General features: G+C 42.1%; 1 protein-coding gene across 1 annotated transcript in view; it reads right to left on the bottom strand.

The window, feature by feature from the left end:
- faf1 (Fas (TNFRSF6) associated factor 1) overlaps window positions 1-13,343 on the bottom strand; it is a 414,762-nt gene that overhangs the window by 139,051 nt on the left and 262,368 nt on the right. Inside the window, exon 10 of the mRNA XM_043699221.2 lies at window positions 12,229-12,352. Within this exon, the coding sequence (XP_043555156.1) occupies window positions 12,229-12,352 (124 nt within the window). The remainder of the gene's footprint in view (window positions 1-12,228; window positions 12,353-13,343) is intronic.

The following is a 13,343-nucleotide window of genomic DNA, read 5'->3' as shown; positions in this document are numbered from 1 at the left end:
GAGCATAAGAGGTACAGTTAGTAAGTTTGCAGATGATTTCAACTTCCCAAATATTGATTGGAAGTTCTTTAGATCAAGTAGATTGGAGGGGCGGTGTTTGTGCAGTGTGTCCAGGAAGCTTTTCTAACTCAGTATGTAAATTGTCCGACCAGAGGGGAGGCCATATTGGATTTGATACTTGGTAACGAACCGGGACAAGTGATGGGCTTGTTAGTGGGTGAACATTTTGGTGATGGTGACCACAATTCTGTGACTTTCACCTTGGTTATGGAGAGAGATAGGTGCGTGCAACAGGGTAGGTTTTACAATTGGGGGAAGGGTAAATACGATGCTGTAAGACAGGAGCATAAGTTGGGAGCATAGGCTGTCAGGGAAGGATGTCGTGGAAATGTGGAACTTTTTCAAGGAACAGATACGACGTGTCCTTGATATGTATGTACCTGTCAGACAGGAAAGAGATGGTCGTGTGAGGGAACCTTGGTTGACGAGGGAGGTTGAATGTCTTGTAAAGAGGAAGAGGGAGGCTTACATAAGGTTGAGGAAACAAGGTTCAGACAGAGCATTGGAGGGATACAGGATATCCAGTAGGAAGCTGAAGAAAGGGATTAGGAGAGCTAAGAGAGGGCATGAAAAATCTTTGGCGGATAGGATCAAGGATAACCCCAAGGCATTTTATGCGTATGTGAGAAACATGAGAATGGCGAGAACGAGGGTAGGTCCGATCAAGAACAGTAGTGGGAGACTGTGTATTGAGTCGGAAGAGATAGGAGAGGTCTTGAACAAGTACTTCTCTTCAGTATTTACAAACGAGGGGGACCGTATTGTTGAAGAGGAGAGTGTGAAATGGACTGGTAAGCTAGAGGAGATACTTGTTAGGAAGGAAGATGTGTTGGACATTTTGAATAACTTGAGGATAGACAAGTCCCCCGAGCCTGACAGGATATATCCGAGGAATATTTGGGAAGCAAGAGAAGAAATTGCAGAACTGTTGGCAATGAACTTTTCGTCTTCACTGTCAAAGTGGGTGGTACCAGGGGACTGGAGTGTGGCGAATGTTGTGCCCCTATTCAAAAAAGGGAATAGGGATAACCCCGGGAATTACAGGCCAGTTAGTCTTACTTCGGTGGTAGGCAAAGTAATGGAAAGGGTACTGAGGGATAGGATTTATGAGTATCTGGAAAGACACTGCTTGATTAGGGACAGCCAGCACGGATTTGTGAAGGGTAGGTCTTGCCTTACAAGTCTTATTGAATTCTTTGAGGAGGTGACCAAGCATGTGGATGAGGGTAGAGCAGTGGATGTAGTATACATGGATTTTAGTAAGGCATTTGATAAGGTTCCCCATGGTAGGCTTATGCGGAAAGTCAGGAGGCATGGGATAGAGGGAAATTTGGCCAGTTGGATAGAAAACTGGCTAACAGGTCGAAGTCAGAGAGTGGTGGTAGATGGTAAATATCCAGCCTGGAGCCCAGTTACAAGTAGAGTTCCGCAGGGATCAGTTCTGGGTCCTCTGCTGTTTGTAATTTTTATTAATGACTTGGAAGAGGGAGTCGAAGGGTGGGTCAGTAAATTTGCAGATGATACAAAGATTGGTGGAGTTGTGGATAGTGAGGAGGGCTGTTGTCGGCTGCAAAGGGACTTAGATATGATGCAGAGCTGGGCTGAGGAGTGGCAGATGGAGTTCAACCCTGTCAAGTGCGAGGTTGTCCATTTTGGAAGGACAAATAAGAATGCGGAATACAGGGTTAACAGTAGGGTTCTTAGTAAGGTGGAGGAGCAGAGGGATCTTGGGGTCTATGTTCATAGATCTTTGAAAGTTGCCACTCAGGTGGATAGAGCTTGTAAGAAGGCCTATGGTGTATTAGCGTTCATTAGCAGAGGGATTGAATTCAAGAGTCGTGAAGTGATGTTGCAGCTGTACAGGACTTTGGTTAGGCCACATTTGGAGTACTGTGTGCAGTTCTGGTCGCCTCACTTTAGGAAAGATGTGGAAGTTTTGGAGAAGGTGCAGAGAAGATTTACCAGGATGTTGCATGGAATGGAGAATAGTTCGTACGAGGATAGGTTGAGAGTGCTAGGCCTTGTCTCATTGGAACGGCGAAGGATGAGGGGTGACTTGATAGAGGTTTATTAGATGATCAGAGGAATAGATAGAGTTGACAGTCAGAAACTTTTTCCCCAGGTACAACAGAATGTTACAAGGGGACATAAATTTAAGGTGAAGGGTGGAAGGTATAGGAGAGATGTCAGGGGCAGGTTCTTTACCCAGAGAGTGGTGGGGGCATGGAATGCGCTGTCTGTGGGAGTGGCAGAGTCAGAATCATTGGCGACCTTTAAGCAGCAATTGGATAGGTACATGGATGGGTGCTTAAGCTAGGACAAATGTTCGGCACAACGTCGTGGACCAAAGGGCCTGTTCTGTGCTGTATTGTTCTATGTTCTATGACACCAAAATTGGAGGTGTAGTGGACAGCGAAGAGGGTTACCTCAGATTACAACAGGATCTCGACTAGATGGGCCAATGGGCTGAGAAGTGGCAGATGGAGTTTAATTCAGATAAATGCGAGGTGCTGCATTTTGGGAAAGCAAATCTTAGTAGGACTTATACACTTAATGGCAAGGTCCTAGGGAGTGTTGCTGAACAAAGAGATCTTGGAGTGCAGGGTCATGGCTCCTTGAAAGTGGAGTCGCAGGTAGATAGGATAGTGAAGAAGGCGTTTGGTATGCTTTCCTTTATTGGTCAGAGTATGGAGTACAGGAGTTGGAAGGTTATGTTGCGGCTGTACATGACATTGGTTAGGCCACTGTTGGAATATTGCATGCAATTCTGGTCTCCTTCCTATCGGAAAGATGTTGTGAAACTTGAAAGGGTTCAGAAAAGATTTACAAGGATGTTGCCAGGGTTGGAGGATTTGAGCTACAAGGAGAGGCTGAACAGGCTGGGGCTATTTTCCCTGGAGCTTTGGAGGATGAGGGGTGACCTTATAGAGGTTTACAAAATTATGAGGGGCATGGACAGGGCAAGGTCTTTTCCCTGGGGTCGGGGGGTCCAGAACTACAGGGCATAGGTTTAGGGTGAGAGGGAAAATATATAAAAGAGACCTAGAGGACAACGTTTTCACGCAGAGGGTGGTACGTGTATGGAGTGAGCTGCCAGAGGAAGTGGTGGAGATTGGTACAATTGCAACATTTGAGGCATTTGGATGGGTATATGAATAGGAGGGATTTGGAGGGATATGGGTCGGATGCTGGCAGGTGGGACGAGATTTGGTTGGGATATCTGGTCAGCATGGACGGGTTGGACCGAAGGATCTGTTTCCATGCTGTACATCTCTATGACTCTATAATCAGGAAGTATTAGCATATGTTTAAGCAATTTAATGGAGTTCTTTGAAGGATTAAGATGCACTATGTAGATGTACTGTACTTGGATTTCCAGAAGGCATTTGATGAGATACCACATCAAAGGTTACTGCTGAAAATAAAAGAGCCACTGAATAGACGTAAATACATTAGCATGGATAGAATTGGCTGGCTGACTGGCGATAAAAGTGCATAAATGGATTGTTGCCTGATCTGCAGGAATCCATTCATCACATTCTGCAAAGTCTGTGCTGGGGCCTCAACTTTTTATGATTTACATCAATGAATTTGATGAGGGAAATGAAGGCATGGTAGTTAAATTCACAGTAGACATAAAGGTGGAAAAGCATGTTGTGGAGAAGACATAAAAAGAGATTGTTGATGGGTGTTAATAAGTTGAGCAAGTGGGCAAAAATCTGTCAGATGGAATATAATTTTGAAAAATGTGAAGCTGTTCATTTTGGAAAAAGGATAAAATAGCACAGTGTTATTTAAACAAAGAACGACAGCCGAATTCAGAGATGGAGAGAGATGGAGTAACAAAGCATTACATGCAGCTGATACTCAAGGCTAATGGCAGTTATCCCTTATTCCAAGAGGAATGTATTATAAAAGTTATGATGTTATGGTTCAGCCATACGTGCATAGGTGAAAACATATCTCAAATACTGTACGCAATTTCGGTCTTATTCAAAGAAGAATGTAAATGCACTGGAGGTTAACTACATTGATACCAGGAATCATTGGGTTATTATATGAAGATACCTTTGACGGTCTGGCTTGTTTCCAATGGAGTTTACAAGAGCGAAAAGAGACTTGATTGAAACGTAGAAGACCCTGAAGGGTCTTGACAAGGTGAATATGGAAAGCATGTTTCTTTCTGTCAAAAACTAGGGGGCTAACAGTCACCCTTTTAGCTCACGAATAAGATTTTCCTTCTTACTAAAATCCTTTGCTTCATGATCTCTGTAGCTGAGGAGTTGACAGACGCCACTATCCACAAGCAGACTTTCACAAACATTTCTTCTAGTAGAGACATATCCTTATTCTCCCGTCTCCAAGAGATGCAAACTGGTGTACAGCACAGTTGCTATTTAGTTCCTGATCTGCTTTCATTATCTTTCTTCTACTCGACCTTTATTTTCTGTCAAAATAGACATTACTCTCGAAACATCTGGGGGAAAGGACTTGTTTACCATACTAGGTAAAAACAATGACTGCAGAGGCTGGAAACCAGATTCTGGATTAGTGGTGCTGGAAAAGCACAGCAGTTCAGGCAGCATCCGAGAAGCAGTAAAACGTTTCGGGCAAAAGCCATACTATAAGCTGCCCTTTTAAATTCCTCTTTCTGTGCTGCTAGATTGCACTGAACTATCCACTTGCAAATTTAGCTGACATTTGGCCTGAAGTAAGAATATACTTCAGTTGTCTGGTGATACCACTTGAACACTGCCATAAAAAAGGCATGTTGCCAAAGCTTTTCATCTTGTACTCATCAGAACAAACAAAAGAATCCTAATATCAAACAATCACAACAACTCATACACAGGTGAAAAAGTGTACTATTGGTTAGCTAGTCGGCTAAAATTGGTCAAGGTGTTGCCATAGATAAAGCAGTGGCGAATTATACGATTCCCAAGTTTATTAAAAAAAAGGCACAGAAAAGGCACAGGCTTGAACATATTATTTTCATTCAGAAATGGGTCACTATTTGTCAATGTATGCTGCTTCTAACAGGTGTAATATTAGCCATGTTGCAAACTTACAAGAAGAGTCATATTGGAACAAGAACTCTGTCCTCCCTCCACTGATACTGCTAGATCTCCCAAAATTTTGCAAACCTTTAGTTTTACCTCAGACTTCAAGAATCTGCAATATTTTATTTCACTCTCTGAGTTTGAGCATTTGCCTCAAAATGGTTGCTATTGTGATAGCTATTAGTCCACCCAAGAATGTTCACCAAATGCCACCCAATTGTAAAATCATACAAAACAGATATTTTCATTTTGGATTTTTCCCAGCATGCACTTGTTGAATATCATCTGCATTCTATGTATTAAAGACAATCAAAGGAACCTGTTGTTTGATTTGATCAGCCAATCATTGAGACATATGGCCTCTGTACAAGGCATCTTATCAGACTTTAAATTCATGATACAAACATTTCCTAATTCCGCAATGGCAAATTTCTTTTGGACTGATGGTAGGATTCTGTTGGAGGAAAATACCACTCATATGGTCACTCGTAAGTGAAATGGTCCACACAGCTTGTTGTTCAAATTTTTGATATGCTTTGTCTTTGTGAGATAACTTGAGGATGATGGAGAGTGGACACCACTGGAAATGGCAACTTTTGATCCATTTACAAATTTCAATGCTGATTAATTTCAATACGCTAGATACATAGCTATACATTCCAAGTACAGGCTGACTGAATCAAACAGTATATTACTTCAGTGGAAATAACAGGCAAGAGTACTGACAATATTCATCGAGCCCCATACTTGCAAAGTGATGTCAGGACAGAGGGAGGATCCAATTGGACATATCTGAAGCATGCAGCATACTGCTACAGCAACATCTTTGATGATCTTACAGGGGTAAGCACGATCTCATTCTGAAGGAATGTTTCAAAACACTGACTTTGCTTTCTTTCCACAGTTGCAGCCGGACCTGCTGAGTTCTGCAGCAATTCTGTTTTTGTTTCAGATTTTCAGCATCTGTAGTTCTTTGTCTTATATTACCACTATCTCCATAACTTCAACTCAAAAAGTGTGACAGGAAATTCAATGTCCACTGGCTCAAGGTCTCTGCAAAGAAAGACCTGCTCAGTCAACTTTTTGACCCTCAAGAGCAGGAACCATAGGATGTCCACAACAACTTGTCTTGGTTGATCCTCCATCCCAATGCCATATTTTTAGTTTCTCCCAATACCCCTTGATGCATTTAAAATCTAGAAATTTATCTATTTCTTTCTTGAATATATTCAGTGACTTGGCCTCAACCTTCTGTGGTAGAAAACTGCTCAGGTTCACAATCCTTAGAGAGACTAGATATTCCTCGTCTCAGTCGTAAATGGTCTATCCAGTATTGTGAGACTGGGTCCCCTGGTTCTGGTCTCCCAAATAAGGAAATCATCATCCCTGCATTTAGTTTTTCCAGCCCTATTAGAATTTTATTTATTTCAATTAGATCCCTCTCACTCTTTTAAATTCTAATGATTATAAGCCCAGTCAAAGAAATCTCTCCTGATAGGACAATGCTACCATTCCTAGCACGAGCGTAGTTAACTTCTGCTGCACTCACTCTTTGGCAAATCTATCTTTTCTGAGGTATGGAGGTCAAAACTGCACAGAATACTCCAGGTGTGGCCTACCAAAGATCTGTATAACTGCAGGATGACCTCCCTACTTCAGTACTCAAATCCTCTTGCAAGGAAGGCTAATATATCATTTGCCTTCCTAATTGTTTGCTGCACCTGCCTGTCTACTTTTATTGATTGGTGTACAAGGACATCCATATCCCTTTGTGCATCCATACTTCCTAATATATCATTTAAATAATACTCTTTCTTTCTGCTTTTTACAAAGTGTATAACTTCACACTTCAATGAAAGAGCTAGATAAATTGGATAACCTAAATAAGGTAAGCTATTACAAGGTCTGAGGAAGGGTTACTGGATCCGAAACATTCACTCTGCTTTTTCTCCACAGATGCTGACAAATCTGGTGAATTTCCCCGACAATTTCCGTTTTTGTACAACTTCACATTTAGCCACATTGTACTGTGTTTACTCACTCACTCAACTTGTCTAAATCACCTTGAAGCTTCCTTGCTGCCACCTCACAACTCATGATCTCACCCAGTTTTGTATCATCAACACACTTGAAAATGTTGCATTTGGTTCCCATCCAGGTCACTTATAGTGAACAGTGGGGCCCAAGCACTGATCCTTGCAATCCCCTGGTTTATTTAATCCTTAAATAAAAACTGAAAGAACTGTGGATGCTGGAAATCAGATACAAAAAATGAAATTGCTAGAAAAGCTCAGCAGGTCTGGAGGCATCTGCAGAGAGAAATCAGAGTTAACATTTTGGGTCCAGTGAACCTTCCTCAGAACCACTTAACCCCATTCTTTCCTATCAGTTAACCAATTTTGATTCATGTCAAAATATTATCCACTATCCCATCTGTTTTAATTTTGCCAAATATTCTCTTGAGGGATCTTATCAAAAGCCTTCTGAAAATCCAAATAAAACATATGTACTGGCCACCCTCATCCATTCTGCTCAATATATTTCCCCAAAAAATTTCAGTAGATTTGTTAAGCATAATTTAGGATCATAAAACATAGGAGCAGGAGTAGGTCATTCAACCCTTCGAGGTTGTTTCATCATTCAATATGACCATGGCTAATTATCCTGCTCAGAAGCATGTACTGGGAGCAACTGTTCTGTGGGAAGGGCACTATAGACATGTGGAGACTATTTAAGGAACAGTTGTTGCGAGTGATGCACAAATGTGTCCCTCTGAGACAGGCGAGAAGGGGTAAGATAAAGGAACCTTGGATGACAACAGTGGAGGAGCTTCTCGTCAAAAGAAAGAAGGCAGCTTACCTAAGGTGGAGGAAGCAAGAGTCTTGCTCAGCTCTAGAGGATTACAGGCAGGCGAGGAAGGAGCTCAAAAATGGTCTGAGGAGAGCCAGGAGGGGGCACGAAAAAGGCTTGGCAGGAAGGATTAGGGAGAATCCAAAGCCATTTTACACGTATGTGAGGAATAAGAGAATGATCAAATAAAGACTAGGGCCGATCAGGGATAGCATAGGGAACATGTGTAGAGAGTCTGAGGAGGTAGGGGAAGCCCTAAATGAGTTTTTTTGCTTCTGTCTTTACTAAAGAAAAGGAATGAAACCATTGAGGAGCAGGTAAGCATGCTGGAACAGATAGAGATTGAGGAAGCTGATATACTGAAAATTTTGACAAACATTAAGATTGACAAGTCGCCAGGGCCAGTCCAGATTTGTCCTCAGCTGCTTTGGGAAGCGAGAAATGTGATTGCTTCACCGCTTGCAAAGATCTTTGCATCTCGCTCTCCATCAGAGTCGTACCAGAGGACTGGAGGGAGGCAAATGTAATTCCTCTCTTCAAGAAAGGAAATAGGAAAATTCCCGGCAATTATAGACCAGTCAGTCTCACGTCTGTCGTCTGCAAGGTGTTAGAAAGGATTCTGAGGGATAGGATTTATGACCATCTGGAAGAGCTGAAGATGTGTTGCTGGAAAAGCGCAGCAGGTCAGGCAGCATCCAAGGAACAGGAGAATCGACGTTTCGGGCATAAGCCCTTCTTCAGGAATGACTTTCCTCATTCCTGAAGAAGGGCTTATGCCCGAAACGCCGATTCTCCTGTTCCTTGGATGCTGCCTGACCTGCTGCGCTTTTCCAGCAACACATTTTCAGCTCTGATCTCCAGCATCTGCAGTCCTCACTTTCTCCTCGACCATGGCTTGATTAAAGGCAGTCAGCACAGCTTTGTGAGGGGCAGGTCATGCCTCACAAATCTTATTGAGTTCTTTGAGGATGTTGCGAGACATGTTGATGAGGGTCGAGCAGTGGATGTGGTGTATATGGACTTCAGTAAGAGACCCAGTAAGGTTCCCCATGGTAGGCTCGTTCAGAAGGTCAGGAGGAATGGAATACAGGGAAATTTAGCTGTCTGGATACAGAATTGGCTGGTCGACAGAAGACAGCGAATGATAGTGGAAGGAAAATATTCTGCCTGGAAGTCAGTGGTGAGTGGTGTTCCACTGGGCTCTGTTCTTGGGCCTCTACTCTTTATAATTTTTATTAATGACTTGGATGAGGAGATTGAAGGATGGGTCAGCAAGTTTGCAGACGACACAAAGGTTGGAAGTGTCGTTGACAATATAGAGGACTGTTGTAGGATGCAGCGTGACATTGACAGGATGCAGAGATGGGCTGAGAGGTGGCAGATGGAGTTCAACCTGGATAAATGCGAAGTGATGCATTTTGGAAGGTCGAACTTGAAAGTTGAGTACAGGATTAAAGACAGGATCCTTGGCATTGGGGAGGAACAGCGGGATCTTGGTGTGCAGGTACATAGATCCCTTAAAATTGCCACCCAGGTGGACAGGGTCGTTAAGAAAGCATATGGTGTTTTGGCTTTCATTAACAGGGGGATTGAGTTTAAGAGCCGTGAGATCTTGTTGCAGCTCTATAAAACTTTGGTTAGACCGCACTTGGAATACTATGTTCAGTTCTGGTCACCCTATTATAGAAAAGATGTGAATGCTTTGGAGAGGGTTCAGAGGTTTACCAGGATGCTGCCTGGAACGGAGGGCTTATCTTATGAAGAGAGGTTGACTGAGCTCAGACTTTTTTCATTGGAAAAAAGTGGGAAGAGAGGGGACCTAGAGGTGTACAAGATAATGAGAGGCACAGAGAGAGTTGATAGCCAGAGACATTTTCCCAGGGCAGAAATTGTTAACACGAGGGGTCATAGTTTTAAGCTGTTTGGCGGAAAGTATAGAGGGGATGTCAGAGGTGGGTTCTTTATGCAGAGAGTCGAGAGAGCATGGAATGCGTTGCCAGCAGTAGTTGTGGAAGCGAGGTCATTGGGGATATTTAAGAGACTGCTGGTCATGCATATGGTCACAAAAATTTGAGGGTTCGTACATTAGGTTTACCTTACATGAGGATTAATGGTCAGCACAACATCGTGGGCTGAAGGGCCAGTTCTGTGCTGTACTGTTCGATGTACCCTGTTCTCGCTTCCTCCCCATAGCCTTTAATCCCTTTAGCCCTGAGAACTGTAACGAACTCTTGATCTCCCTCACCTAGGGGGAGGAGAGCATTCGAACAGATCTGAAATGCCTTAATCGTGACTTGCTTCAAGAAAAAAGACTGATTTCAGTAACTGGACAGGGGTCTTCCTGATGTCCACCACAGGAGACACATTAAAGAGAATTTTTGCAATCAGCTCTTCCCAGTGGCTGAAGTAATCCTATTGGAGGCAAAATATGGATTTCTTCCATCAAGAGAATCAGTGGACATGATCTGCACAGCAAGTCAAGCCATGTAAAGTGCACAGGACACCAGAAAACGTTACACATGGCCTTCAACTTCACAAAGTCCTTCAATTCTTTAAAACAGAATGGATTATGGAGCATCCTTTTAAAATTTTGCTACTTACAGTAATTTAACCCCATTTTTCATAAAACCCACAAACTGTGATCCTCATGAATAGATTGAGCAGGCACCCAATGTGTGCGCAAATTGGAGTTAGACAAAGCTGTGACATTGCAACTGCACTCTTTACCACCCATCTCGCAATAATACTCCATGCAACATCCATGAAACTTCCCACTGGAGTGGAACTTCCCTACAGGTCAAAGGGGAAACTGCTCAACTTGTGTCATCTCCAATCTCGGAACAAGATCACCCCGATCTCTTCATTGAGCTGAAGTAGGCAGACAATACTTGCAATGCGCACATTCAGAGGCCAAGCTCCAAATGAATTCAGAGGCATGAAAGAATAGGCCTCAGGCTAAACATTCAGAAAACAAAATTCATTTTCTGCTGCACAACGCTGTCCCAGCTTTTAAGAGCAACAGCAAGTCACTGAAGTGAAGCAATTTTCATACCTTGAAAGCTTTCTTTCACCAATGATAAACATTGATCAGCAAATTCAACCTCCAGAATGCCAATGCAACTAGCAATCATATGATGAACAAAGTACTTGATGACATAGATCTGAAATTCAGCAACAAGCTCCTGGTCTACATGGACCATGTATGTTTAATAACTCAAATTCTTCGATAAATATCATCTATGCCTGTACAAAAATTCTGCAAATACATGACAGACTAAGTGTCCACTTTCATGTCAACACCCCCGAAGGCCATGTTATTATTAAACAGCTGCACAAGGAGGGCCACATCACCCACAAGCATTACACAGGACTTCCAAACCAAGCTCTCGACTTGAAGCTACGTTGTGACAAGCAGATACCAGAAGGCAGAGAGGGACAGCTTCATCTGAACAAATGAAGTATCCCCACTGATTTATGACTTGTCCAAGACTGCCCAAACTGCAGAAGAAGCATCCACAAAGATGCCAACCAAGTCGAGCATCTCAAACAGGTCCAGATGGAGGCCCGATGTAAACAGTGGCGTGTGCGTGTGTGTGAAAACCTGAAAATACCATCCACTCATCTCTTCAAATTTGTAGCTGCAGGGGTGTGTGGATCCATTGTTAAATTTTAGTCACACCAAGATCCATAAATCTGGAGTAGAAGGAAGTCATCCTCAGTCTCAAGGACTGAAGAGTGGAAAAAACAAAAACTTAGAAGCTGACCCTTTGGTGCAATTCTGCAACTGGTCAACAGTTGCTGAACAATCCTTTGTGTACGAATAGCTACAGTAACAATTGGTTGAGCTTGTAATAGGATTCATTTATACTCGCTAGAAGAGGCATTCCTTCCGACAGAGGTACCCATTCTCTGCTAACAAAAGGAATGCGCTCGGGCATCGAGTCTTTATTGAATTACCTAGGAGTATTGGGGGGGGGCATAGTTTACTGCTGCTTTGCCCATTCCTTGGCAATGCTTGCCAACTAATCAAAACTCTGTTCTGCTATCGTAATTGTTTGAAAGTTGGTCTTGATAAACGCAAGGTGAAAAGCTTTGACAACATGTTTCTCTTTTCAGCAATGACCATTCTCTTTACATTAGCAGTTATAAGCTGTAAATCATGATGAAAGGACAATGACAAAATCAAAGTAGTAAACTATGGAATGGCTTTGTGAAATGACATAGGTTATGCTGGATAATATTGGTATTCTAAACATACTCATTGCAGACTTCTTTGGTCCCGAAGATACCATGCCAAAAAGTTCACCATCGTCAACTCCAAACTCAGTAGCATCTTCAAAATCATCTCCCTCACTGTCACTGACCATGTGAACATCAGTGCACTGCATGAAGAATTGAAAACAATTAATGTTAATAAACTTAACATTGACGCATTCAAAACAGTAATTAAAGCCAACTATGATCGGAAAGGAAAACAAGCTGGCAAGAAAGTTAAAATATTTGAGCACAACAAAGGAGCATTAAATAACTAAAACAAAAAGCAAAACATACAAATCAAAGATATTGCATTTTCTTTATTGATTTTCTTCATTACTCCTATCAAGAAATCTGCATGGCAGCACAAGTGACCTGCCCTGTTGAAATAGTGACACCAAACTTTAATCTCACAACTCACAATTTAGCACAACCTGAAATTAGATAAACTGGTGCGCAATTTCACGGTTTACTTCCATTTCAAGTTCCCAGCTTTTCTTGGGATCCATTTAAGAAATATCAAGTATGCAAGGTTAAATGAGGCTTTTTTAAAAAAATTACCACTAATATTTAAATAATCATGTCCACAACAAATGCCAACCTAACTATAATGGTTCCACAATCCCGATATAGCCTTTGCTTGGAATATATAAATTTATATCTTAGACGATTTGGAAAAGACCAGACCATTTTAGACAATGTGAAAAAAACTGGAAGGTATTGAAATTAAGGGACTTTGGCAGTCCCATGATGGTTGACAAGCAATTGTAGTTGGCCTTGTTTTGCTGCATTGAACACTTGGGAAGGGCAGAAAGAAAAGTAATAACATGGCAGACATTTGAAAAAAAACAGCTGTAAAGAAGCAGCTCTCTCTCTCCCCGGTTGAATTTGCAAATCTGTGTATTAAAAGTTTACATCTCAATATTTGGACTATCTTTGCCAATCCAAAAAAAGAGCTAAGCTGTGACATTTATTCAAATGTCTAGGTCTAATTGGATTTCCATCTGAACTAAAACTTGGTCTGAAAGATTTTGCAGCAGTCTACGACTGCCAGAGGTTCAGCTTGATCCACAAGAACCTCAGTTTTTGAGAGAATTCATCAAACTTTTCTATTGTTTC

This window comes from Chiloscyllium plagiosum, unplaced genomic scaffold (assembly GCF_037043375.1).
Source record: "Chiloscyllium plagiosum isolate Xiang-an unplaced genomic scaffold, Cpla_swu_hap1 HiC_scaffold_9, whole genome shotgun sequence".
Taxonomy (NCBI): domain Eukaryota; kingdom Metazoa; phylum Chordata; class Chondrichthyes; order Orectolobiformes; family Hemiscylliidae; genus Chiloscyllium; species Chiloscyllium plagiosum.
The sequence above is the reverse complement of the archived record's forward strand: the minus strand, read 5'-3'. Positions and strand labels throughout refer to the sequence as shown.